This window comes from Anser anser, assembly GCF_964211835.1.
Source record: "Anser anser genome assembly, chromosome: 14".
In the NCBI taxonomy this organism is placed as follows: Eukaryota; Metazoa; Chordata; class Aves; order Anseriformes; family Anatidae; genus Anser; species Anser anser.
This window is the reverse complement of record NC_139735.1, coordinates 17,409,316-17,436,419: the sequence shown is the minus strand read 5'-3', so window position 1 is coordinate 17,436,419 and position 27,104 is coordinate 17,409,316. Positions and strand designations below refer to the sequence as shown.

General features: G+C 40.6%; 1 protein-coding gene across 6 annotated transcripts in view; it reads left to right on the top strand.

Moving 5' to 3' along the window:
* Positions 1-27,104, top strand: part of LOC310881738 (uncharacterized protein) — a 796,919-nt gene that overhangs the window by 495,879 nt on the left and 273,936 nt on the right. For 4 of the 6 annotated variants that reach the window (XR_014572527.1, XM_083799376.1, XM_083799380.1 and 1 more), the window contains exon 5: positions 21,246-21,298. Coding sequence is in view for 3 of the 6 variants with exons in the window: in XM_083799376.1 (XP_083655502.1) it covers positions 21,246-21,298 (53 nt within the window). In the remaining 3 variants the exon portion in view is untranslated. Of the gene's footprint in view, positions 1-21,245; positions 21,299-27,104 lie in introns of those variants that run through there. The other 2 variants (XR_014572528.1, XR_014572537.1) reach the window with 2 other exon arrangements.

The window sequence follows — 27,104 nt, the reverse complement described above, 5'->3', positions numbered from 1 at the left end:
TAATATGAAGGTGTGCTTTGTATTGTAGTAACAGGGATAAATGGTTTCTGTTCTCAGTTCCTATTATGAAAATGTATAAAAAAGGGTGATGGGATCTTAATGTAGACCCATTTGCATTCCATTCCTTTTGCACGTTTGTTTTTGTAGGGTAGACATATCAGTGCCTAAACAACTAACTTTTGAAGAGTGTTGCATGACTGGTGCACAACATTCAATAAGGCCTGAAATAGATGAGGGTAGTTATATCAGAGCTCCAGGAGAAGGTTTAGACTTCCAGGATGAGAGTAATTAAAACAATTTGAATTGAATTTCCTCCAACCAGCACAGAATCACAGAATCATCCAGGTTGGAAGAGAGGTTGGAAGAGACGTCCAAGATCACAAAGTCCAACCTCTGACCTAACACTAACAAGTCCTCCACTAAACCATATCACTAAGCTCTACATCTAAACATCTCTTAAAGACCTCCAGGGATGGTGACTCAACCCCTTCCCTGGGCAGCCCATTCCAATGCCCAACAACCCTTTCAGTAAAGAAGCTTTTCCTGATATCCAACCTAAACCTCCCCTGGCGCAACTTTAGCCCATTCCCCCTCATCCTGTCACCAGGCACGTGGGAGAATAGACCAACCCCCACCTCGCTACAGCCTCCTTTAAGGTACCTGTAGAGTGCGATAAGGTCTCCCCTGAGCCTCCTCTTCTCCAGGCTGAACAACCTCAGCTCCCTCAGCCGCTCCTTGTAAGACTTGTTCTCCAGACCCCTCACCAGGTTCGTTGCCCTTCTCTGGACTCGCTCGAGCACCTCGATGTCCTTCTTGTAGCAAGGGGCCCAAAACTGAACACAGCTAAAAGAATAAGTTGGGGGAGAAAGCACCACCATGTTGTGCTAATGCTTTGTGCTTCTCCTGCAAATCCAGTAGTTGTGTGTGTGCATACATCTGCGGGTATGCTGTTGTTGGCAGTAACTCTGTAGGACATGCCAGTTTGGCAGCTTGTTAATACGGACTTCATGTCTAAAGAGGAGCCTGTGGGTATCATTTAACTAAACATGGCAAAACAAAATGTATAAGTCTCATTTAACCCTTAAGGCAAGGTCAAGAATGAGTTGTTATGCTTTATGTATATTTCTGTCCATCTAATGTGCATTAACTTCTCGCCACGCTCCCACCTCATCAGCTTGATGGTAGGCAATGGTAATACTGTAACATTGTGTAAGTAACTAAAATGTTACTCCTGTTGGTAATGGGTAAAAGTAGAAGTATTCTGGCCAATCTCAGTCATGATCCAAAAGTACGCTAAAATTAGTGGGAGAAAATTCCAACTGATGAAGCCTGATAATGGTCAAGCCTTATTGTTTGGTCATTTTTGCCAAGTGATGATATCTGAAAATAGTGGAGTCTGGAGTGTTGTTTGAACACAGCTGTAAGGTTTTGGGGGTGGTGGTGTTTAACTTTTAATTTTTTTCTTCATATATGCTGTGATAAGATTAAAAAAAAAAACTTTAAGTTGCTCCTTTTCCAAGTAAGTTTGGATTTTTCTCCAATACCATTGGCTGGTTTGTTACTTAAAAGTGAATTTTGTAGAAAATAGAAGTCCACAAAATTTTCAATGGTCAGTGGGGCTTCTTGACTGAAACTTTTTTCATTCTGTAGCTTTCAGAAAGGGGAAAAGTAGAGTGCAGAAACACTTGAATGGCATGTTTGATTGGTCATGTAGCATGCAAATGCTGGCTAATCCTTGGAGATGCTACATGGTGACTCCTCAGTCTGTTCAGATTTCTTCTCCTTAAAGCTTCATTGGTTGGGCAGGAGGAAGCTGAAGACTGCTTTGGGGTCTGTTATGGATCTAGAGACCTGAAGCATATTTACAGCTGTTTAAGATACCTGAAGGCCTAGGTCTGCCCAACTTGCCCAAGATAAGCTGTCGTGTCCATGGGGTGGCTGGGGGCAGCAGAAATGTCTCCTCTGGATCTGAGCTGAACAAAGAATCCCAGAGTGATCAAGTAGCCACTTGTAAACCCCTCAGAGGTAGTAAAGCAACATGCTGATATTGGTCATAAGTGTTGCTTATTAAATGTAAACTGTACAAACTTGATTACATTTCAGTTCCTTTCCCAAAAGACTGTTTCAAGTATTTTTCCTCTTCATATGCTAGTTTCCTTGAATAAATGGGGCAGTTGAGAGGAAAGAGGGTTCTTATCTTTCTTTCAAAGGTTCCTGCCTAATGGCAAAGTATTATCAACAAGAGGCAGGGATATGCTCCTTAGAGCATGCTTGGGAGGAGACAGATAAATGCTGCTAGCTGCGAGCTTTGTTTTAGTAATGAACTGTGCTCAAGGAGTTCGCAGGAACTAAAATAAACATGAAGGATGGTGTTTTTCAGGGCAGGGGACAGCAAATACTCCAGAGTTTCTTCATGCTTTTCATAATTTACTTGACTACTGCTTTGTGATATTAGAGAAGATTAGGACTAATCTGGTAAAATATAAATGTAATAAATGTAATGATACTTGTTTCTAGAGAAATGAAATCTTATAAAAAACACCACTAAATCCAACACAAAATCAGCAACTTCCACCTCCCCCAAAAACTTTCAGCTCCTATGTTCAGAAAAAGGCAGATTATGGTATAACAAAGCACATCTGGATAAACTGATCTCAAACATGAGTTCTGGTTAATCTATTTCTGATAGTTAGTCATACAGCATGTATGCTGTGGCCAAAAAGACGGGGTCTTCGGTGGCAGTAGGGTCAAGTATTCTGTCAGATGTCCAGTGCAAAAACCATTCCCCCGAAGGTGGTGGTCTTCTCCACTCCCAGGAAAATGCTGCATCTTCTATCTCTGTATCACGTGTTTAATGGTTAACTTCCCATGTTTCCTCTCTAACTACATTTCTTGTCTGTACGTGCCAGTTGCCCAGGAAAGATATCCACTCTGTGGGTAAGAATGTGTAATGCAGGATGACGAGGGTGGCTTAATTAGGTTTTGTGGTATGATGGTAGTAAAAGCACATTCAGCACTAACTTTAAGTGGGAATGGGGTAGAGGTGTGATAACTACATAAGACTGCAGAAGATGGTAGTGAGGCTGTTTTGCCAATAACCTGTATTCTCCTAAATCTGCTACCACTTCAGATTCCTCTAAGTACACTGCAGTATCAGTGAAGTTAAACAGTACCATTCAACAGATAATCAAACCATTTGCACACATGGCTGTGCATTGTGTATTTTGGCAAAACACTCTGTACTTAGGTTTCTTGTTTACTCCTACTTAATTTGGCTCTCTGTGGGGATGCTTCTGAAGGTATTATTTTAAATGGAGTAAGATGAAAAAAATCCATTGTAACTTCAGTTGTCCTATTTAAGTGGTTTGTTTTGTTGTCTGCTTGTTTTGGGACTCTGCTAATTCCAAATTGTCTTGGATAGTGGAAGCTAGGCAAGAAATGAAGAGGGATGATGGGGGTAGGGATAACAAAGCTTGGTGCTCTTGATGAATCTGAATTTCATTTGTCCTTCCTTCTCCAGTCATTGCTGCATCTGTATATAGCCTGCACATTAGTGTGTGAGCTGGAGCTATCTTCATTCTTAATGAAGTGGCTTAGTTGTTTTTTTTTTTTGTAGAAAACTGCTAGAAGTGGTAAGTTGTCAAAGACCACAACGGAATGGTGCAGTCACAGGTCATACTGGGTCTGGCTGGGCTGGAGTTAACTTTCCCTGCATAAGCCCATACGGTGCTAACTGGAGGTGATGGTAAGGAAACTAATTTATGAAATGCGGTAATGACATTATCTTGATTGCTCTGAATGTGTTGTCCCGCATTATCTTGAAAATGCCAACATGTAGGCATGTCTGAGACACTGGATATTCAAATGCACATCTTTCACTTCTGTGTACAAAAGCAACATGGCTTCATTTCATGAGGATCTCTGTGGGAAAGAAAATCTTCCAAATAGAGGGAAGCATACCGCTTTGTGTGTAGTTCATTCAAGCAGTTACGTTTACCATACTTTTACAAGATGGTTAGAAATGTACCTAAAAGTTAATGGTTTTGCTGATCAAATCTAGTAGGCACTGTGCAAATAAATTGAAAATAAGCACCTTTCTGATGAGGAATGGGAATCAAACTGCCTAGTAAAAACATCAGTGTTTGGTTTCTCTGGAAATGTAACAAGCAACAAAAAAGGGTGGTGGTCTCTATATGGACCTGAAAATGAGGTGAGGACTTGAGGACTTTTGGTTTCCAAAAACCTAGCCATATCTGGTCTCCCTGACATCTCCTTGCTACCTTGTTCTGTGCTTAAGTGTCCTACAGATTATGCCTGGTAATTTACAGTCACTGGTCTTTTGATCTTACAGTGTTTTTTTTTCAAATCAGTCAGTCTTCGGCAAATCTTAATGTTTTGGAGAATACGCTGGGGAAGCTAAAACACTTGTCAAAGAATCCTGGTACTCCAGTTTCTAGATAGTCTGCCCTTGGGACTCTCTTTTTAGAGAGTTACTTTGAAGCTTCCCCTTTACTCAAGCCAGATTAAGGTAAAATGCAAATAAAGGATTTATTTTCATAATGCGCAGAACATACAACACAATTGCAAATGTTTATATAAAAGAAACAGATGAAGGTAGAAAGGGAGGAGGGCAGGCAAAGATAATTCTGAAAGTTTTGCTTTTTTCTTTATCCATTTGATTTGCCGTTGCTGTTTTCCTCAAACTTTATCAGGGATCTTTTTTCTGTCTATTGTATGTCTCAGTGTTTCACAGAAAGTGACCTCAAGGATGCTCTGAAGCACTTGTCATGGTGTTCACTTAGGTACAATAATATTTTCAGGATGCAAATGCGATGCGTGGTAAAAGTGACTTTGAAGTAGCCAGTTACGACTGGTAGGATTAAAAAAAATTGTGCTAGAATGGATGTAAAACTTAGTGTTACCTGATGGGCCTGCAGTACTCCAGGAAGTCAGTTGTGGAAATCCTGCAATTACCACTTTGGATAGCAGATGTTTCAAAGGAACAGGATTTTGACATCACTTCAGTAGTCTTGTTCCTAGATGCACCAGCCAATGCTCTTCCCTGTCCCCTGAATACAATAGAATTTACCTTTTTTTTTTTGCATTCAGGAAAACCGTGTGTAATTAGAAATGAAGGATTTAGTGTTTTCTATTTATTTTGAAATTAAAATAATTCATTGTTTTACTCCTGCCAGGGTGAATGTCCCCTGCTGTGAACCACAGCTGCTGTCACATGAGCTGACCATTCACCATCCTCCTTAGTGCTGGAGCATCAGTGACAAAGAAAGCTTTTTGCTAGCTTTGGTGTGTCTCACTAGGGCATTTTCCACTGGTATTGCCCTCTGCAGCATGTTTGTTTCATCTGAGAAGTGTACCAGTTCAGCTGGAGAAAGAAGGTTGGCGCTGGGTGCGCAGAGCACTGTCCTCTGAGCAGCAATGCTTTCAATAGGGCTGAATGAAGACCCCTTGCAGTGCAGCACTGATGGCAGATGTGAGGTAGACAAGTTATTGTTCTCAGATGATTTTTCAGTTAATGATCATGTAGTGCTTTGAAGAGGTAAAGTGCTGTATCATCGTTAAGCTTTATTGCCTATTATTTGGTTCCCCAAAAGATTAGGCTAGATAAGGGTTTTTAAAATTTTCCTTGGGATTTTTTTCTAGTATGGTTGAAAGCAGAATGTGAACAGGGCTCTTTGGCTGTGACTGTTTAAATATGTGAGATTTAAAAAAAAGTCATGTTTTTAACTGTCTCATTAAAACTCATTGAAAAACACTTCATCTTGCAAGTGAAATAGTTCTACTGACTGAAATAAATCCAAAACAAGATTCTAGCTAGCTGTGAAGAGCTGGATTGAGCTAATTAATTTGTTGGGCTTGCCCTATATATACAAATGTATGTATTGTCTGGGTTTGGGCTTGGCTCAGTGTGGGCCTTGCTCCTTGTCTCATTTTTATCCTGTTAAATAAGTGTAGTGGTAAATTATGCTGTTTGCCTAAGTTAGAAGTAAGGTTATAAAATCATTTTTAATGCCCTGAGTGAAGGATCTGGGAGAATTGTTGCAGATCAAGATCTGGAGCAGACCTAGATCTGTTAGTGGCTAGGCCTGAAATGGTAGGGAATGAATATACCTCATGAGGCAAAATTTTTTCTGGAAGGTATTGAAGTATTTATATTCAAAAACTTAATAGTAGAAGCCAAAATGCAAATGAAATAACCAAGTTTAAAACCAGACAAAGCAGCTAGGCTATAAACAGGTCACATTGAAACACTTGTGAATTTATTTTTATAATAAAAACAATAAAATATGCCATGTGAATCTCAAACTACCAAGCAGCTTAAAATGGTAATATGGTGCAGCAAACTCGATCATCTTATTGTGCTGGTTCCACCAGTCTCTGCATCTGTCAGTTAACTTCTGGCATGTGCAGAAAGTAAATTTGTCATTAGAAAGATCGAAATTTGTCTCTAAATTCTAACAGTAGTATGAATGTATCTAGGTTGAGCTGAATATTGTACAATGCATTCTCTGCTGATTAATTTGTCTATTCTAATTCTGTCTGATCTGGTATCTGACTTATTTAACACTGCAGGCCTGAGTTAATAACGTCCTCGGGGAATTGGACACTGCTGATGTTAAACCATCTTATTTGGAGGAGTAAAAGGGGACAAGGTATCTCTTTATACTTTGGGACCTTGGTAATAAGTTGCGGTATTCTGCATTCCCACTGTTAGCCTTAATAGGATTAGTTTTGGTATTATCAAAAGAGCAATTAACACCTGCAGATATGATCACAGATGGTATCAAAGAAGAGGAACTCAATTTTACAATGAAGCTCAGCCTAGATTTTTATATCTGAAACATCAGCACAAAATTGGCTACAAAACACAGTTGTGACCATCTATTTACATTTCTGGATTTAACTTGTTAAATTATGATGAAAACAATAGTTAGTATGAATAATCATCACTTCCCAACTCAATCTGGGAGTCAGCATGCACTGAATGTAAGAAGGTATTCCCTGATGGGGCTGGGGGAGCTGGTTAGCTTTCCTCTTGAAATAGCAATGTTTGGCAAAAATGATGCTGTAGAAAAGGTTCTAAACTTGAAAGCAAGATCAGAAATCAATGTTGGCTGTGAGGGCTTGTAGGAAATATCCCACCAGATCTGAATATCTGTTTTATGCAGGTCTGAGGCACCATGAAACCCCTGGAATCTGAATTACATTGGAGTATATCTCTGACTGTTGGTGCACTGTGATACTCTTGGAATTCAATTGTTCTTTCATGAATGGTGTCTGTCACCTAGTCAGTGCTTCACTGTGCAAGTATTTTGCAGGAGGTTTTCAGAGCAGTTGCACCAGTTTTAGGATCCTTCTGGCAACTAGCAGGAGTAAGGCAGTGTTATAGCACAGATGGATACACCTGCTAGCTATGAATTAGGCTCTTGGCAGAATAGAGCTCACCAGGAGCAAATGCAAAACATTTTGAAGATGCTAAATCACATAGATCACATAGCAGTGAATTGTCTGCCATCATAGATCAGCTGTCACTGGTTCCTGAGTCAGTTTGGTGGTGGCTAGCGGAGGTAGGAATATGTTTGGAATGAGTATTGCTCTTGTACTTGCTTTGAGACTATTGTCTTTGTAAATAACAATCACAAGTGAACTTGTTACACTTATGGTGGAGAAGTTTTTGTCTCTGTCCTGGTGTTAAAATTTCTGTTGTCAGGAATATCCCATAAAACTAATTAAGTATCTCATAAAACTAATTAAAAAAAATCCTTAGAACTATTACTGAAAGTCAAATCTTGTCGGAAGTTGTGATAAACCAAGAGTTAAAAGCTCCAGTCATCTTTTCCCATTGAGTAGAGCTATTACAAGATGATGCTTCCTTGTTTTAAATTTGTGAGATACTATATTATCTAATTGTATAATATTTCTAATGATCCTTGAGATGAAATAATTAAAGGGAAAATGCTTTCAAATTCATTTAAATGGTGCTAATGCATCAACCTTTAAGGAGAAAGGTTAGGCGTTTACTGCAGTTATAAATAAACGGTGGCTCAATGACCTAGAATAAACTTAATGCTATTTTTAAGGTCATCTTTCTTGGTTAAAACTGAATCTATGACACTGAAAACACTCTGCACAAGGATGCATTTATAAAGCAAGTGCCCAATCTACACAGTTCAAGATCGTTGTCAGCCTCTCCCCCTATTCTGCGTGTAAATGAGTGAAGGAAACAAGATCAGAAGAGTAACTTATACTTAAGGCATGGTCAAGAAATGAGAAATGACTTTCAACTAATGTGTGTAAAACTACAAACATCAATAGTAGCTGGTCTTGCTGTGTTTTTTGGACAGATGGTTTTCATACTTTCTGAGGCTGCAGACTGCCTGTTGCCCCTATCCTACTTCCTGCCACATCACATGTAGCTTGAGTGGTAAGGGGAAGACCCCAATGCACTTCTCAAGGGATACGGATATTGTATGTACAAATTCTTCATGTTGGTACTATGTTGGCAATTAACAGATAACTGCTTTTAAGCAACTTAGAAACTGATAGTGTAGCATTCATCATCATCACTGTGTAGGAAAGTGCTGGGAAGATGAGAGCAGTATTTGAAACAGCTTATAGGTGCCCTGCTGGCACATGGTGCAGGGAGTTTGATTTTTGTGCTGGGGAGCCCATACATGCTGTTCCTTGTCAGACTGGTACTTGGCATGAGCTGGGGCTGGAGCCATTGGTTGTAACTGAGTGACATGGGATTTGGTACCTTCCAGGTATCACCATGAACCCTGTGATGCCATTTTGGTTGGAGGCGTAGTACTGAAGTAGTCAAAACAATTAAAATGACAAGGATTTGGAGAAGTAAGTCATAGGTCAAATTGTAAGGAAAATATTTAAATTTGTTTTTCAAGTGAACAGAAAACTTTAGCCACTTTACTTCAGGTCAACTTCTCCTGTGTTATTTCTGGTAGTAATTTGTTAAATCAATCCTTGCTGTGTTTTCTGCAGCACCATGGATGTAACAGATTTATCACTGCCAGTGAGCTGAGAAACTTGGCTTCAGCCTCAGCATAGGCTTCTGGATCTGCAGCTTTTTGCAACCTAGAATATCTCGACTCAGAATTTGCACCCTAAGGTCCTCCCTCTCGTACCCCCTGTGGAAGAGGAGCTGTTTGAATCCTGGCACTTTTGTGTACTCTGCTTGAACTCTGCTTCTCTTTTCTGTGCTGGCCTGAGTAGGGAACAAGATAGAGGGTTGTGGCATGACCCTGTCTTAATCAGCTGGAACTCATAAGTAGTGTGTAGGAGTGCTGTGTGCAGATACTTGCTGTGTGGTAAAACCAATTGGCATGGCAAAGAGATGTCATTCTTGTTGTGAGTAGCATTCCATGTTTCAGCTGGGCTCCCAGGAATGCTGCTGCCTCTATATGGATGCTTTACCCTTATCGTAGGTGATAGCTGTGCTGTGCTGGATGAATAAAACTGCCAGTCATAGCTCTGGTGTGACTAAGTACCACTGTCCAAGCATCGAGATACATGAAGTACACATGAAATATGTTACAATACTTCAATTGCCATCTTACATTGGATCTTGAAGTATACATTATCAAGAATAGTGAGCTTAGGTAGGTTCACTGATGTTTGTAATGGGACCCAGCAAATCATGTGCAGTAAATGGTTAGCAATGTTCTGGAACTTTTTTTCAAGTTCCATATGGCTTTGAAAGCCACATTTCAGTCCATTAAAGCTTTCTTTCAGAGAATCATCCAGGTTGGAAGAGACCTCCAAGATCACCGAGTCCAACCTCTGACCTAACACTAACAAGCCCTCCACTAAACCATATCACTAAGCTCTACATCTAAACGTCTTTTAAAGACCTCCAGGGATGGTGACTCAACCCCTTCCCTGGGCAGCCTTCCATTGCCATTCCAATGCCTAACAACCCTTTCAGTAAAGAAGTTCTTCCTAATATCCAACCTAAACATCCCCTGGCGCAACTTTAGCCCATTCCCCCTCGTCCTGTCACCAGGCATGTAGGAGAATAGACCAACCCCCACCTTGCTACAGCCTCCTTTAAGGTACCTGTAGAGTGCGATAAGGTCACCCTGAGCCTCCTCTTCTCCAGGCTGAACAATCCCAGCTCCCTCAGCCGCTCCTCGTAAGACTTGTTCTCCAGACCCCTCACCAGCTTCGTTGCCCTTCTCTGGACTCGCTCGAGCACCTCGTGCCCTTCTTGTAGCTTAGTGTAGATGCACTTCAGCTGGGCCATTGCCAGCTCCCTTGGCCTTGACACTGTTCCCCCTGACACACCTCTAATGAGCCTTATTCCATCCCCTTTCCTACCTAGTTTAAAGCCCTCTCAATGAGCTTTGCCAGCTCCTGGGCTAGTGTCTGTTTTCCACTTTGAGACAGGTAGGACCCATCTGCAGTTAGCAGGCCGGGTGCCGAGTGAAGCACCCCATGGTCAAAAAAAAACCCCACAAAATTTCTGTGTTGGCACCAGCCTCTGAGCCACTTGTTTATCAGGTGGGCTTTCTGAGTCCTATCTGTACCCCTCCCCTGCCACTGTAGGGATGGAGAAAAGCACAACTTGTGCTCCCGCTCTGTCTACTAATCGTCCCAGTTCCCTAAAGTCCCGTTTAATAGCCTTCAGGCTTCTCTCTTCAATATCATCACTGCCAGCCTGGACTATCAAAAGAGGATAGTAGTCAGAGGGGCGAACCAGGTTGGGAAGCTTCCTGGCAATATCCCTGACCCTGGCCCCAGGGAGGCAGCAGACTTCCCTACAGGTAGGGTCAGGCTGACAAATAGGGCCTTCTGTTCTTCTGAGAAGGGAGTCGCCTACAACGATCACCCTTCTTTCCTTCTTAGTGGAGGCAGTCTTGAGGCGTGGAGTTGACTTCCTTGCCCTAGGCATCCTCCTGGGTAGACGGTTCACCTCATCTTCACCCACTGGTCTCTCAAGCTCCAGGGCCTCAAACCTCTTGTGTATGGGCACCTGGTGAGGCAGGGCTGGTAGGGAGGGGGGTTGCCTGCGATGTCGAGCAGGGACCTGTCTCCATTCCTCCTCAACTCCTAGGTCGCCTCCCTCTGCTCGACAGGGCAGAGGGTCCACCACTGTTTGGGGTGTCTCACCCCAGTGCCCTTCCTTCAAGCCTTGCAGGGAGTTGCCCCACAGGTCTATCTCCCGTTCGCACTCCCTGATGGCCCTCAACCTCTCCACCTCTTCCTTGAGCTCTGCCACCAGGCTGAGCAGATCGTCCACCTGCTCACACCTCACACACACAGTGTCCCTGCCGCCCTCAGAGGGCACCAACAGGGCCAGACACTCCGTGCATCCAGAGACCTGAACTGCCCCATTTTTGATCGGGCACTCAGTTTGGGTGGCCACAGACTGTCTAAAAAGAGCTCTCTACCTAGTGCGGTTTACCATATAGGTAGGCAGCTGATAGATGAGTTGTTCTTGTCAGCGAGGCAGAACGCTCTGCCCTGCCCGCGCGATCTGCCCCGCCTCGCCCTACTACTGCGCCTCGCCCTGTTTGCCGCCCTTCATAGGGGCTGTCTTTAAACAGCTGGGGAGCGGCGCTGCTGGCTCCGCCTACTCCTCGTCAGCCTCCCTCACGAGGGCTGCCGGGTCCTGGTGGCTCCCTCGGCTGCTTCGAGTGGCCTCGATGCCGCAAAAAAGCCCTGCCCGCCTCCATTCCCCGCTCCGCAGCAGAACGCGTCTGTCCCGGTACTGGTCACTTCAGTGAGTGGCTGCGAAATAGGAACTACTGAAAAGCGTTCGTACCTTCTTCATCTGTAACAAATGAAAAAGTAAAAAAAAAAAAAAAGAAAAAAAATTAAAAAAATTATGTGCATCACTGTCAAGTTGAACATCTTGAAGGTTCCTGAACTATGAATTTAATGAGTTGCACTGCAACTAGCTTGTAACAGCAGATAATTAAGTTTCTTCTGGAGATTATGTACCTCTTGTTAATTAATAATAAATATCCACCAAAAAAAAAAAAAAGACAATTAAAATTGATGCTGTCTATTACTTCAGGGTTCCAGATCGAAAGCCTCTTGTTTTTCCCTTCTGGAATTCATGAGGTCTTGTCATTAAGATGAACTCACCTGGTATGTGGTAATAAGGACACTTTTCTGAAATAACCCTTTTGCACTGTTTCTGAGTGGAAGGTAGGATTCAAATCCTATTCTTTTGAGTACAGCTATGAGGCATAAATGGTAAGTGTCCTTCCCTGCTTGTGTTCTGCAGCCCTGTTGTGGCCATGTTACTGATGCTTTAGAACCTGAGCACACGTTCTTCCAAACGAATGGTTTCCCACTCTGGGACTAATACTCCATAGCAGTGGATTAGGTGGTTCAGCTTAAATATGGTACAGCAATGTTATGCACCTCAAATTGAACTCTTATGCAAAATAATAAGCACAAAGACAGAATAAACATTTTTAATTCACGTATGTACTCTTTCCAAGTGGAACAATGTGGAATGAGAATCAAAGACTTCATTTAATTAAAGCAAAACAGATGAGTTGTGCTGTCAGCCAGTGCTGTGAAAGGGCACCTTCCAAACCAGGCCCCTTCCTTCAGTGGGAAGGGGTGGATTGCTCATGAGCACCTTGCGAAGAGCTGGTGGATGCGAGCCATGGCTGAATCAGAAGCCATGGGGCTGTACCGCCATAGTCCTGGCTGTACAAATGCGCTGTCTTCTCTTGATCATCTTCTGGACCATAGAACTGTTGTTTCTTTTCAAACTTGAAGTTATTTTTTGACAGTTCAAAAAGCTTTTTTTTTTTAAATGAACGAAAACTGCTTAGAATTACTCTTCAAAATCATTAGAGAAATAGCAACAACGGTTTCTGAAAAAAAGTGAAAGTAATTACTTTCACTTCTGCTTTTTTTGGTATCATTTGAGGCAGAAGTCTGACTAAAGGCAAGGAGTCAGTGTCAACTGGCCAGTTAAATCCCCAAACTCCAGACTCTGTACCCTTGACAATGTAAATCTTACAGATTCTGTATAGCTGCCATGGTATAACAGCATTGCAGAGGTGTGGGCAGCAGGCTCCTTAGGGCAGGCACCAGCTTTTGCTTGGTGTTTGTGTAGTCGCTAGTACATGGAGCTGTGACAGGAACTCTTATAGACTTTGGAATACCAATAAGATTGTACAGCTTCGAGTGTGGGTTTTTTTTTTGGGGGGGGGGGGGGGGGGGGGACCAAACATACACAAAAAACCACAATGAACCATTTTCAGTGTAGAATTGAAACTGATTATTTCCTTTTAGATATCTCACTTACTTTGGAGAATTAAACTATTTCACCTTTCCCCCCCCTTAGTTTAGCTTTTTTCTATTGTTGGAATATTTTCTCGTTTTTCTGCTTCCCATGGTCAAATGCAATATTGTCAGAATTCAATAGTTCATAGTCTTAGGATAAGTCTGAATGAGCTTTTAGGGCAGACACCTAGGTTTGCTTCAGGGGAAAAAAAAAAAAAAAAAAAAAAACAAGAATTAAGTAGAACTGTTTCAAGACTTTTGATGTTTTCAAAAAGTTGCTGAAGATGAGAAAAAGATGAGAAAATTACATGTAACAAAGCATTGCAACAATGATGTTTCTTAGTATATTTGGTGCTTATGTAATATCAGTGCGTAGATTTAGTATTTGACAGAATTGTGTGAAGGGAAAATCAAAGCAGCTCCCAAAACACCTCCACAGCAAATAAGAGCTTGAAAGAAAATAGAAAATATTGCTTTCTTTGACCACTAGGTGATACTCTTGCTCAATTTATTCATTTCATCAAGGTCATTTATATAAAGATTAAAAATGTTGCACACTGAATCTCTTAAAGAATAGGATTCATGTAAAAAGATCTCTTCCTGAAGATGAAATGAAACTTTACTGTTTTTCTAGTTGATAAATATTTGAGTTGTAACAAACCTTTTCTATTGCTGTTTCGGATTTATTTTACTTCAATTAGTCCCAAACTAACATAAGGTTGAATAGAGTAAATGCACACATTTAGTTTATTAGGCTGCCTCAGTGACACCAAACCAATTAAAACTGCTGGAGTTTGGTGTAGACTGAAGTGTTAACATTTGAAGTTTGACTTCATCATCTTAATAGAGAAAAGCTCAAATATTTTCCCTCCAAAGTATCTTTAAATGACTATATTAAAAACTCATGGTTTTTTTGTATGCATAGTGATGCATTAAAATGTTTAGGTTATTTGAAAAGACTGGTTCATACCAGGTTTGTAAGAACTCAAAACACTTAATACCATAAAAAAACACTTAATACCATAAATATCAAGTCTTGCTAACACTGAAATCCTTTATGGAGAGTTTATAACGACTTGTGAAGACATCACCAGTGATAGGGTATGTGGCTTTACCAAGCCATTCAAAAGAAAATTAATGTTTGTTGTATTGGAAACAAAACTAATACCTCTGTTTTTATGCCAGAAAATGGCATAAAATAAAGTGTAGTATGTGCGTAATAAAATGTGAATGTGAAAACAAGTACAGAAATAAATGAATTCTATGGAAATACTGTGCGTATCACTGCAGTGTTGGGAGTGAAAGTAACTATCCAGGTTTTATTTATCTGTAAACTATTTGCTGAATGTTCTTATTAGTACCTTAACTTTTCCAAAGCTCAGTTGCTGGATTGTAAAATCACAACTGAGTTCATGTTTTTGGTGCATTTCAGGATGATTAGGGCACAGAAATGGGGTGTTGTTGTCATGAGCTGAAGTCCTGGATCCATTAATGACACATGCATTCTTTTTCCAGCTCTGGCAACAGTCCTACCTCCTTCCCCTACCAGTCTGCAGGGTGTGCAGATGCTTTCTAAAAAGCTCCCAAATGAGCTGTTAAGGTTACTTTTATTAAGGTTACATTGGCTTCTGCTTAGTGCTGATTCCTGGTACATCGTCCAAGGTTGTTGTTCAAATCTGAGCGAGTTGTCTTTTCTGGCCTCGACAAAATACAGAATATATTACTTGGCTTACTGGGGGGGATTGTTTTCACTACTGGAAAGATCACTAATCCTCATATCAGGATTTGTCTATGGTCAGGAATGAATTCTCTTTACTCTTGATCTTATTTGCAACAGGAAAGAGTAAAAGTTCTCTTGGCTTAAAAATAAATCTTAAGCCTCTTCCTTGCACATCAGGGGTGAGTGTGGTTGGTTTTGGTGTGTGGTTTATAGCTTCATGAAGTTGCCCTCTTGGACATAGTCAGGTCCCAGTCCTCTGTGAAAAGACCATTCCATGGTTTGTGAGCCTTTCTGCAGGCGTGACCATCGAAACTAGAGCTGCACGAGAGGGTATCCAGCCCCACTGCCCCTACCCTGCCACTGCCTGCATTGCCTTGTGTCTACCAGTTCTACTGCTTCTAAAATAAGTTGTTGCAGATCCATAGCACACAGAGCTCCTTGGAGGAAGCAGCTAGAACTGGCTGTGCCTGTAGCTGGCCAAGACAGGCAATAAAAGCTGAAAAGGAGAGTTTTGAAGAGAGGGACAGAGAAGAGATGTTCAGAGAACACACTTTTCAGCTTGAGGAACCTTCATCTTCTGCCAATGCCATCTAAGGCATCAATGTATTTAAGCTTCGGCTGAGAGAGAATAGCAAGTCAAAAACAGCCAAAAGTAAGGAATTGGGGGAAAATATTGCTGTGACACTTTGTGAGGAGTCAGGAAAATGAACATGTGCAACCCTGAACGGTTAGGCACTCTGTGATGAGCAGCTGGGAAGCAAGCTAAGTGGCATCTGCAGTTATACACGTGTTTATATACTACGTTACATTCAGAATGTGACTTAGAGCTCGTTCAGATACAAGTGGAACACTAACCTCAAACTTGACCAGTTGCCTTTTTTTTTTTTTATTATTAGTTCCTACTGCCCCTGTGGGCTATATCTGGCCCCTGTGGTGTGGAATCAAAACGTCTTACTGTGTACTCACCCCAAACCCAGCAGGCATGGGAGAAGAACTGCTATAGCTGTGTCAGAAGGACTGCTGGAAACTTGGGCCAGTACTTTGATTTCTGGTACCTAGCTGGCTACAGTTCAATTTGCTAATGTAGGTGAATGGTTTCTTCACTAGGCTTAGTATTTTGGTCTGGAATTTACTATAGTTTTGGCTCATTGAAAAGAATGCAAAGTGTGGGTACTTGCAAAGAAATATGGAACTTAAATGGGGACATCTAAACTCATGAAAAAGGTTTTGCGGTCATCTTCTGCAATTCGATTTCATATTACTGTCCTCTGGCTGTCATAGGTGAGAATGGATGGGCTTTTACTACTGCCTGTAGAGGTTTTCACATGGTTTTCATGGTCCCGTCTTTCTGTCATCTGTTCTGTCCTTATTCAGTTGGTTATTGGTTAAATAAGACTAGCAAATGATATCCTCATAAAGAAATAGGGCTCGAATCCAAGCCTGATTTAGAATCCAGCTTTGCTTTGGCTAAATGTGTTCTGCAGCTATGCAGTTGCTCTTTGAATAAGGTCACTCACTCTTATACTTGTTATGGAGCTGCGCAGTGGCAGCAGTAGAAAAAGACACCAGATAGCAAGGATGGCACAATGACTCTGCTGAACTTTGTAAACTTCATAGTATCAATCTTATTAGCATCTAATGAAAGGGAGCACAATATGTATGACGGAACTGAATCTGGGTGATCTGAATCTTTTCTGTTTTAAGAGAAAATGGGGAGGGTCTTGTTTGTATTCAACTACTTAAAGGGAATTTTGAGACAAGATAGGCTTCTGGAACTGTACAGCAAAAGTATAAAGGCGACCTGGCATAAGATAGAGCAAGAGAAATTCCAGTTTATAGCAGGCAAGTCAGGAAACCAGCATGGTGGAGCAAGGACCTGCTGGTCAAACTGAAATGTAAGAAGGAAATGCACAGGCAGTGGAAGCAGGGACATGTGGCGTGGGGAGAATACAGGGATGCCATCCAGATGTTTAGAGATGGATTAGGAAAGTGAAGGCACAGATGGAACTGACCTTGGTGAGGGATGCAAAGAAAAACAAGAAGGGATTCTAGAGGTACGTTGGCCAGAACAGAAAGGCCAGGGAGAGTGTTCCCCCTCTGATAAATGAGGAGGGAGAACTGGTAACTGCAGACATGCAGAAGGCTGAGGTACTCGCCTTTGCCTTAGTCTGCACTGCCAGTCAGGCTTCCCAAGTCTGTTTCCCTGAACCATAGATGGAGGCTGGGGGAGCCAAGTACCTCTCACTATAAGCAAAGAGAAGGTTTGAGGCCACCTGGTGAAACTGAACAGGTACAAGTCTATGGGGCCTGATGCTGTGCATCTCAGGGGCCTGAAGGAATTGGATCATGGAGTTGACAAGTCTTCTTTATCATATTTGTGAAGTCCTGTCAGTCAGGTAAAGTCCCTGGTGACTGGAAAAAGGGGAACATCACTCCCACTTTTAAAAAGGGCAGAAAGAAACCTGGGGAACTACAGACCGATGAGTCTTACCTCTGTGCCTGGCAGGATCACGGAGAAGATCCTCCTGGAAGACATGTCAAGGCACATGCAAGACAAAGACAAGGAGGTGATCCAAGACAGCCAGCATGGCTTCACTGGAGCAGATCGTGTCCGTACAATCTGGTGGCTTTCTCTGATGGAGTGACTGCATCAGTTGATAAGGGAAGACCGACTGATGCCATCTACCTGGACTTCTGTAAGGCCTTTGACACGGTCCCACATGACATCCTGCTCTCCACATTGGAGAGAGATGGATTTGAAGGCTGAGCTGTTCAGTGGACAGGGAATTGACTGTGTGGCTGTACCCAGAGAGTAGCGGTCAGTGGCTCTATGTCCAGGTGGAGGCTGGTGACGAGTGGTGTCCCTCAGGGCTCTGTCCTGCAATAACTTTAACAGTGTCACAGAGTGGGAATGAGTGCACTCAACAAGTTTGCAGATGACACAAAGCTGAATGGTGCAATTGATAAAAAAAGAAGAGAGGGATGCCATGGACAAAAAACTCGATGGGATCCAGCAGCGTGTGCCAGCAGCTCTGCAGGTTGGCTGCATCCTGGGCTGCATCAACAGAGGGGTGGCAAGCAGGGGAGGGAGGGGGTTGTGCCCCTCTGCTCTGCCAAGTGTGTGTACATTTGTACTGCTTGGTCCTTACCTGGTGAAAACTGTTTTTGGATGTCATCTGTGTGTCTCTGGCACATCTCCAAGGAAACATGGAAAGTTTGAGCTTTGTCCTTGTCTGGGAAGGAGTCAGTTCTGTGTAATTCTGAGATGAGTGTCACTATATTTTAAAATTGCTTATACAGTCTAGCTGGACTTTCAGAAGGGATGGTGTGTCTCGTTCTTCTAATATGTTAGAAAACCTATTAACCACTGCCAAGCTCACTTATGCATAACTTGAATTTCTGGTGCATGTCTTGCTGTATTTTTGTATGTATGTAACTTCTGCTTTATGTAACTGCAGTATGCATGTAGCTGTTAGGAGTCTGAAGCCACCAAGTATTTCTGAGTTTCATAATTCTTTTACTGTATTCCACACCACTGAAGCTGCACAAAAGCAGACTTTCCTGTCATTTTTAACTCTAACACAAACAATAGTAATTTCTCTGCTTCAACAGGTTAAAAAAATAAAAAAATGTACTGTACTAGGATAAAACGCTCCATTAACAGAAGACTCTACTAAGCAGTGTGACAAAAGAAACACTGATCTTTTGTGTTTTCCACACCTACCTCAACGTGTGAGGTATCCTAAAGAGCTTGAAAGAACAAAAAGCATATTTCCAGAAGTTAAATTTATTTTCCAAACTTTGAATATTCTTTAAGGGAAAGAAATACCACACTTATCCTTATGTTGATCTCATTAATGATGAAAGTTGAGAAATAGTAATGATTTGTACATTTATGCACTACTCAGTTTCTGGCTGATTTGATTTTATCCTTGAATAATTCACATAAATTATTTGGCTCTATAGTTGGAGCGTGAAGAACACTTCTGGAAATCTAGACATTTATTTGTAACTAAAGTATATACTTTCTCATCTAATTTCTTCTGGAGAGGTTTTATTTCAAAACTGAGATGTGAATGATATGTTTAGTAACAACTACTTTGTAATTCTTGTGCTCTGTGTGTACTGAAGTCATACTTTTAATACAGATTTAACCAGGGGGTTATATTCCTTAAATTTTCAAATGAAGATTTGTTCAGGGTATGTGCTTTATGTAAAATAGCTGTTAACAACTTGAATGTAATATCAGAAAGATTTCTATTTTTTTTCCTTTTCCCAGAATCAGGTATCAAGTAAGCAAAAGTCTGATACGAGATGATTAGATGGTATTTCTGAATTGGGCACTAAGAACATCTAGAATATAAAGGTATTGTTCTCCACTGGTTCAGTTTGCATTTAGGAAGAGGTATACATTAGTAGTGTGAACTTAAAGTACTTTCTTTACAATTAAAATCATGGGTTCAGAAACACTATTTCCAGGGTCAGGAGCCGTTTCCCGTATCAATTCCCCTTAATGGTTTGTACTCTGGGTTCCTATGCTAGGATGCCATGTTTTCTACAGTGATAACAAAAGCCAACTGCCATCAGATAAACACAAAGGGTACTCATTTTTCTTCCAAACATACACCTTGCCTATTATGTTGTCACAGCATTTAATGTATAATGCAGTTTGTTGCATAATACTGTCACATATGAAAGTAAAATGACTCAGCTGGTAAATCTGTCATTTGTTTCTGTTGGGCACAATGTAAGGCGGCACTGGAACATGGAAGGAATCCAACAGACCACCAGCAGCAATGTTTATAGTAAATCTCGGGCATCTTAATTGTTTTCTTCATATTTACCTTTACAGGAGAAAGACCAATTGCTTTTCCTTTTCTGTTTAATCACTAATGACATAAGTCAGGAAAGAGGAATAGTAGAAACAGACCAAATGAAAGCTTGCCAGATGGCTGGAGGGGCAGTGCAGGTCCTGGAACATGGTCGAGTGTCTTGCACGTGGCGCGGGGGGGGGGGGGGGTGGAATGGGTTAGCAAGTGGGGTTAAGATGAGCCACAGAAGACGGAACTAGGGATCCTCAGTTACTGGGTGAAACATGTATCTGGCACCTGGTAATCCCTTGAATAAATGAATGCAGTTGTTCTGCTTTCAGTGTGTGAAAGCAAGTTACTGCTTACCACTAGGCAGCAGCTTTTACGTGTGGCTTCTCACAGGGCTCTCCGACAGCACACGTGTCCTGATCGAGTTAGTGCAGGCACACAGATATTGAAAGTCTTTGGCATGAGAGAAATTGGTGCTACTGCAGAAGGGAAATGTGGACATAAAGGGCTCATTTCTGACTTCTTATGGAGCAGCAGAACAACCTCTGCGTTAGTGAGGGCAGCATTTGAGCCCTAGTATAATGCTCCATTAATGCATGTGACTGCTTCATTAAACATGCTGGCATGATAGGATAACTGTGCCGTTTCATAACAAAAGCTCTTACCTAGTGATGGACGCAATGACGAAAGGTCAATTTCTGATGAGTACGAACAGTCTCTTGCCTGAACCTCCTTTTTTAAGAAACTAAACTAATGGACACAGTGAGTGACAAGTCTGGTAGACTCATCTGTGAGCATGCTCGAACCACCAATGTGTCTTGCCCATCAGTTGACCATTCCATAGGACTTTTCTAGTTGCTGGTTAAGTGTTTTTATTGTGTAGCCACACAGCATAGTATAAACAGGGAAAACATGGACTCCTATCTGCATTAATGCTGAGTTATTCGATGTTTGAAACTAGCCAGCCAAGTTTAGGATAGGAATATAAATCCTTGTTAGATTAAATGAGACCTAGTGACTTTTTTCTTCCCTTAATTCTCAGCACCTGAAACTGCATGGTGTAAGGAACATGAGTTTTTTTTTTAACAGTTACTGTTTTTTATGTCTCTATGTTATTAGCACAAGTTTTTCCATGTCCACAGCTGGAACCCTAGACTCTCTGCAGTAGAAATAGCAAATACGCAGGCATAATACCTGCTCTGCACTTGTGAAAATGTCTGCCTTAATGTGAACTTGGTGAAAAAATACTATTTCAGGATAAGACCGTTATTAAAAAGAATGTTATATTATTAATAAGAATACTTATTCCTGAGTGAATCCATACTAATGCTACATAAACAATCTAAATCACTTATGTTTTGACAGAACACTTTTGCTCTCCATTTTCCTAATGTTCTTTTTATTTTATGCTCTTTCAGGAGAAAACTTCTCCGTTTCTCATCAGAGTACATCAAATACAGCACTCCTTCTGGTAAGAATATCTGATTATTTTACTTACATTATAAAACATAATTCTCTGACTTGCGACATATTCAGCTGTTTTTATTTTCAGTATCTGCATTTAACAGTCCCGTCTTCTTTTCAGCAGCACTTTAATTCCTTTTATTCTTTTGTTCGCATCTCCTCTGCTTTCTGAATTTATTCTGCAACTTCATGAACAATGCTGTAAATCTTTCTGCAGTCAGTATTTCCGACAGTTTCAAACAGCATGTGGTATGTCAAATCCAGGGGTTCCAAGATCTACCTTTTAATCGTTTTGTGCTTTTGTTCATTCTATGAAGTTCTTGACATCATTAGTTGTGTCAAATTCAAGCATGTTGCCCTAGCAAACCAAATACAGTAATGAATTTGCAGTGGAAAAGGAAAATGTTCATGAGACCCTTTACTAACTACAGTACGTCTTGCCATTTAAAGAACCTATTTACTACTGGGGTTTGTCAGGAGTGTCCTATTCTTTCTCTTTCCAGGAGCATGTTACATTTCTAGCTCTGTAATAATTACATTTTACACTTAGAATGGGTTTGAAAGTACTGTCTAATTATGTTATATGTTGCTTTCTGTGTTTTGTGTAATAAGCTTCATGTGCTAGTGCAGAAAGTTGTTATTGCGCTTAGTCATGGTTGGTTCAGCAATAGATACCGCTTCAGGGTTAACCTGATGCGGAAATAAAGTATTGGTACATCAGGATGCATCACCTCACTGCTTTTCTTGTTCTGTAGATCTAGAAGCTGGCAGGGAAATTTTGTGTTTCCCTTTTTAGGGAAAATTAACAATGGATTATTCTGTGACTGAGCTCTATTTGACCATTTTCTCAGAATTAAGGGTGGTATCTGTTGTTAAATAAAGACACCTATGAAAAAAATAAGAAAAAATACATTATTTAATACAAATAGTAGAGACCTAACTCTTTGAGTTATTCGAGTTAGGAGAATTAATAATTTTAATAGCAGAAATAATTCTTATACATGCAAGACGTATCCTCACAACTGCTGCTGAGTGTGTAGCTTTCATCCTTAGCTGATTTCCATTTTTGTAAGATAAATGATAGCTTCTTACACAGCACTGAACCTCTTGGCTGATAGGCTTTGGGTGTATTTGACCTATTCTGATACTTTATAGTGATCCTTTGTCTTTTTAATGGAGTTTGGATCAAGATTCATAAATTTTCTGAATCTCAGAATTACTAGGATATTCTGGATCTGGGCTTTTAATGTCTTTTTTTCCTACTGATAATTTTTTAAAAGAAAAAAGCTACCAATTCAGGTTCTTAAGAACAGAATAAAGGGATATATTCTAGATGACATTCTGAAATAATATGCATCTCTTCCTTTTGACACTTGTTTGTTTATAAATAGAGTGCTTCGGTATAAGGTGGCCATCAGGGATCACAGAAGCCTATGCTAAATAGCTATGAAGCATGTGTGCAATTCACCACGAAGGGAGCAATTCTTGAATGTGTAACTTAAAAGAGAATTATGCTTACAAAGGTGAACTATCCCCTCATAAATACATGAAGTACATGCCCATGTACTTCAATGTAGAACACATAAGTGCATAGTGTGTAAAATCATTTCAGGTTTCCAAACAGATTGCCTTCCCCCCCTATTCCCCCCCACCCCACACCTCCCCCCAGAAAAAAAAACTGACAGCCACAAACACTGAGAATTATGCACCAACACTTCAATATATTAGCAAATTAATTCTGAACTAGAGAAACGTTCAGAAGATGACAGTGGAGATCTCATAACAGAAATATAAGAAATAGCATCTGTCAAATTGAAAGGGGTGCAATTGAAATAAGTGGAGAGAATTCGTAGTGCCTGATTTCAAAATGAGGTTTTGGATTTTCTAGGTCTATAGAAGCTTTTTCATGTGTTCAGAAATGGAAAAATTGAATGCTGACCCTAAGCAAGACCTGATAATTTTAGCTGTGTAGGTTGGAGGGTCCAGCTTTCTCATCTTTCATGTGCCGGTAATAACAAAAGTTCTATTTCTTTTTAATTTGTCGGTCTAGGAGAAAGCATTTTCTTTTAAATGAATGCATTTGTTGACTTGTGTTGCTGATCTCTGTTTGTATGTCCTCTTTCTATTACACTCAGCCAATTTATTCAAAAAACACAAACCAATTCTTCTATCATAACTGGTACTGCAGTCTACTTAGTCTGGGGAAAGAGCTGCATTCTATTGTGTGTGGGGGTGACCTCCTGAAGTCCTTCCAACCTGAATTATTTTCTGATGCTGTGATTCATATTGAAGTACAATTCTGTGGACCTACATTTTAATGAACAGTTTGCCAGCAAACACATCAGTCTGAACTGCACTCTTTCTGTACATAGTCTGGACAGGATTTAGCTCAATTCAATGAGTGAATGCACGGCAAATGAATATCTTGATGCTTTCCCTCCCTCCCCCCCGAAGTTGTTAATTTTGGCAATAGAATCTCCCATGTCAAGTTAGGCTCGGTGCCTGGTCTTAAGTTTTGGGGAATCGTATTTATGCACTTGGAAATACAATAAAATGTAAGATGATTGATCTATTTTCAGAAGAAACAAAAACAAGCTGGTTTTATAGTTCGTTATTAAGCATACCTGCCAGTGGTCATGGTATACTTACAGATCTGCCTATGAAGTCTGATATATGTAAATCTTGGCAATGAGCAAACTAAAGATTCATAGTACTATGTAGGTAAAGACTCACCCATTTTTCTTGCTATCTGTTCTTGTTTTGTTTTAAGATCTCTGCTGTATCCAAAATATCACCACCTTTGCTCAGAGTGGAAAGAAGTGAGGAAAGCATTTACGCTTTATTTAAAATAATTTATTAACTTGTTCATCCAGAATTACTGAAGTCGGGTGAAGGTTTGGACTGATTGCACTTAAGCAAAAAGATTGGTTAGAGTTCTCTGAAGGAAGTTTTCTTGCAGTTTAGTTTAGTTGAACAAGGCAAAATCTTTGTTGCCTTCTCTCTCAGAATTAGTTAAGAAAAGCATGTTGTCCATTGCTTTGAGTGTGTTTCAGTGACAGAGTCTGTATTCATGCTCATTCCAGGAAGCATGTAAATATATTAATCTTGGTTCATAGTCCCAAACCATCATTCGTCCAGTGATCTCCTATTATAAAAAATTGACTAAGCCTCAAGACATAACACTTCTGTGAAATATGTAAGAAAGACGCAGGGGCCACTTCACACAGCACTGATATACAGTCACCTTTGGAACAGAAACTGGCAGTTGTTTAGCTGTGTGCTCTCTGATGAGCACTATATCCAGCTGAAGCTTCATTCTGATTTTAGGGTGCTGAGAAAGTATTAGTACTGGCACTGGACCAGCATGTTTAGGTCAATAGCACTCTCCTAACAAAATGAACTGGGGGAATTTGTCAGACAGGAGTTTGGATCTTACTTTCTGCCTTTTTAAAAACAAAAACAAGACCAAAAAAAAAAAAAGCCGAAACCAACACATACAAAACAAAGATACTAGACTTTGAAATGACAAAGTATCACTTGCTAACTGACTGATGCTTCTCTGTGTTACTCAGGTATTGATTTGAAGTCTCTTCAACATTGATTGAACTTAGTTCACAGAACTTGACAAGACTTTGGCTCAAGACACAGGATAAACTCAAATGTTTGGGATACTTGAGACAGCTATGTTGATATTAGCAGGTGATGTTTTCTACCACTGTGATTTGACTCTCAAATCATTTGGCGGCAACAAGAAAGAAGTGTGTGAAATTATTGAATGAAGAAGCATCTGTTTGTCCAGATGTTTTACGTTTACCCTTCCGCTACATAAAACAATTAATGGATTTTGTGTTTATTCTTGAACTGTTTTTTGTTTTGGTTTGGTTCTGTTTTTCTGTGGGGGAAAAGCCTATCTTAAAACATCAGGATGCGTGCAATCATTCAATTGCATTCAATTGAAATCAGTGAGTGAAATACCATTTCCATGGAAATCTGGTTAGAAAAAAAAAATCAAGTTTTTGCAGCAGCAAGATGTTAACTTTTCAGGGGGTTATTAAACTGGACCAGAATTAAGTACTTAACTCTGCCCTAAAATGACAGCAAAATAAGTGATTGTGCACTTGGCTAGCACAGAAACACCTTAGCAAGGGGCAGGTGTGTTGCAGAGCCAGATGCATGCCTGGTTTGTGCTCTGTCTGTGTGTACTGGAGGATGTAGTGATGTGTATCCTGAACCAGCATGTCTGATTGGAGGTGTCTGTGGTTTCAGTGTCTGTGGTGTAACCTTAGTGCAAATAGATGCTGGGTCAGCAAGACTGAGAAGTTAGAGGTCGGGCTCAGATGCCTCCTTTGAACATTTCTGTACCTGTACAAAAAGAGCTGGTTCCAGCAGGGTGCATCAAGGCAGACCTACTTTGTGTAGCTGAGTGTCCACCATACTTTTTAGGTTGTAGGAACATTCAAGAGCTTGCACCACATCTCCTATGTGAGTGCCGTCATCAGTGTTTTTCGCTAGTCTGATTCTGAAGTACTTTGTTCCCACTTTCTGAGAGTTATTTCCTATTTCAATAACAGGAAGGAGGGAAGAACTCTACTCTGAAGAGGTTTTCATATGTTCAAAAGCAAGTGAGTTATCATGGTCAGTATGATGGAAGGAAATATGTAGTTGAGTCTCACAAACTCATGTCATGTGAAGCTTAGGTGTTGTCTAGTACTTTTTTGGTTCCTTTAATTGTGCAGGAGAAAAGGGATCATTTCAGAAAAGCTGTTAGCAGCCCAATTGCTTCAGGGCAAGGCCAGAACCAAAGCAGAGCTGCAATGCCTGCCTGCTACTCTTACATCAGCCACAACTTTTCCAGCTACATTTAGTTTCAGATTTTATGCTTTTACTAGGGAGAACACAAACAAGAGTTACAGGTCGTAGTTAGGAGAATAACTTGGGGTGTAGACTTTTCAGTCAGGACAAGGTTTGCACTTTGAATCTTTTTAAGGAAAATAATCATGTGCCATGTTGACGGGCAGCTTTAGAAATCATTAAGGGTGAATGCATTTCAGTAGGATTTGTATTGCTAGTGTTAGTCTCTTGAAAATCCCATTTTAAAAAAGACTGACATAACTTCACAAATCTATGTATAAAATAAAACATTTCCATCACTTCTGATGACTAACCTCTGTAGAAATGTTTCCAAATAAAATACCTATAATTTTCAAGGAATAATTGAAAATGTGGGAAGAAGAGATATTGATAAAGGATTATTTCCTTTAATATTTGAGAAATAACAAGGAAAAGAAAAAGGAAGGAAAGAAAGAATAAGGAAATGCACTAAAACTGTTTATGATCACAGTCCTGTAAGAGCAAAACAAAGGGAGCTGCAAAAGATGTGTAATCCCTGGTGGTGCTCAAAGGGGTTGGAGCTAGATGGTCTTTGGGGTCCCTTCCAACCCAAGCTGGTTTATGATAGTGGCTCATAATGGATCACGCCCTCCCTAGTGAACAAGAGCCATTACCAGTTAGGTAGTGGTGGTGATCTTCTCATTTAGCTGCACTGTTATTGAGCTGTAAGAACTAAGCAGGAATGCTTCCAAATCCTGCAGCATGAGGTGGTAGCAGGGCTGTGAAGTGCTGCGAGACAGCAATGACACTGGCACTTGCCATGAGAATATAGGAATTTTTTTTTTCCAGCTTCCCTCTTCCAGCTCTTCTTAATAATTTTTTTTTTCAAAAGATAAAATTATAATCCTCTCTGCAGCCTTACAGAAGGATAAAAACATGCATGCAGAGATCAATCTCTGTTTCATTGAGCTTTTTATTTGTCC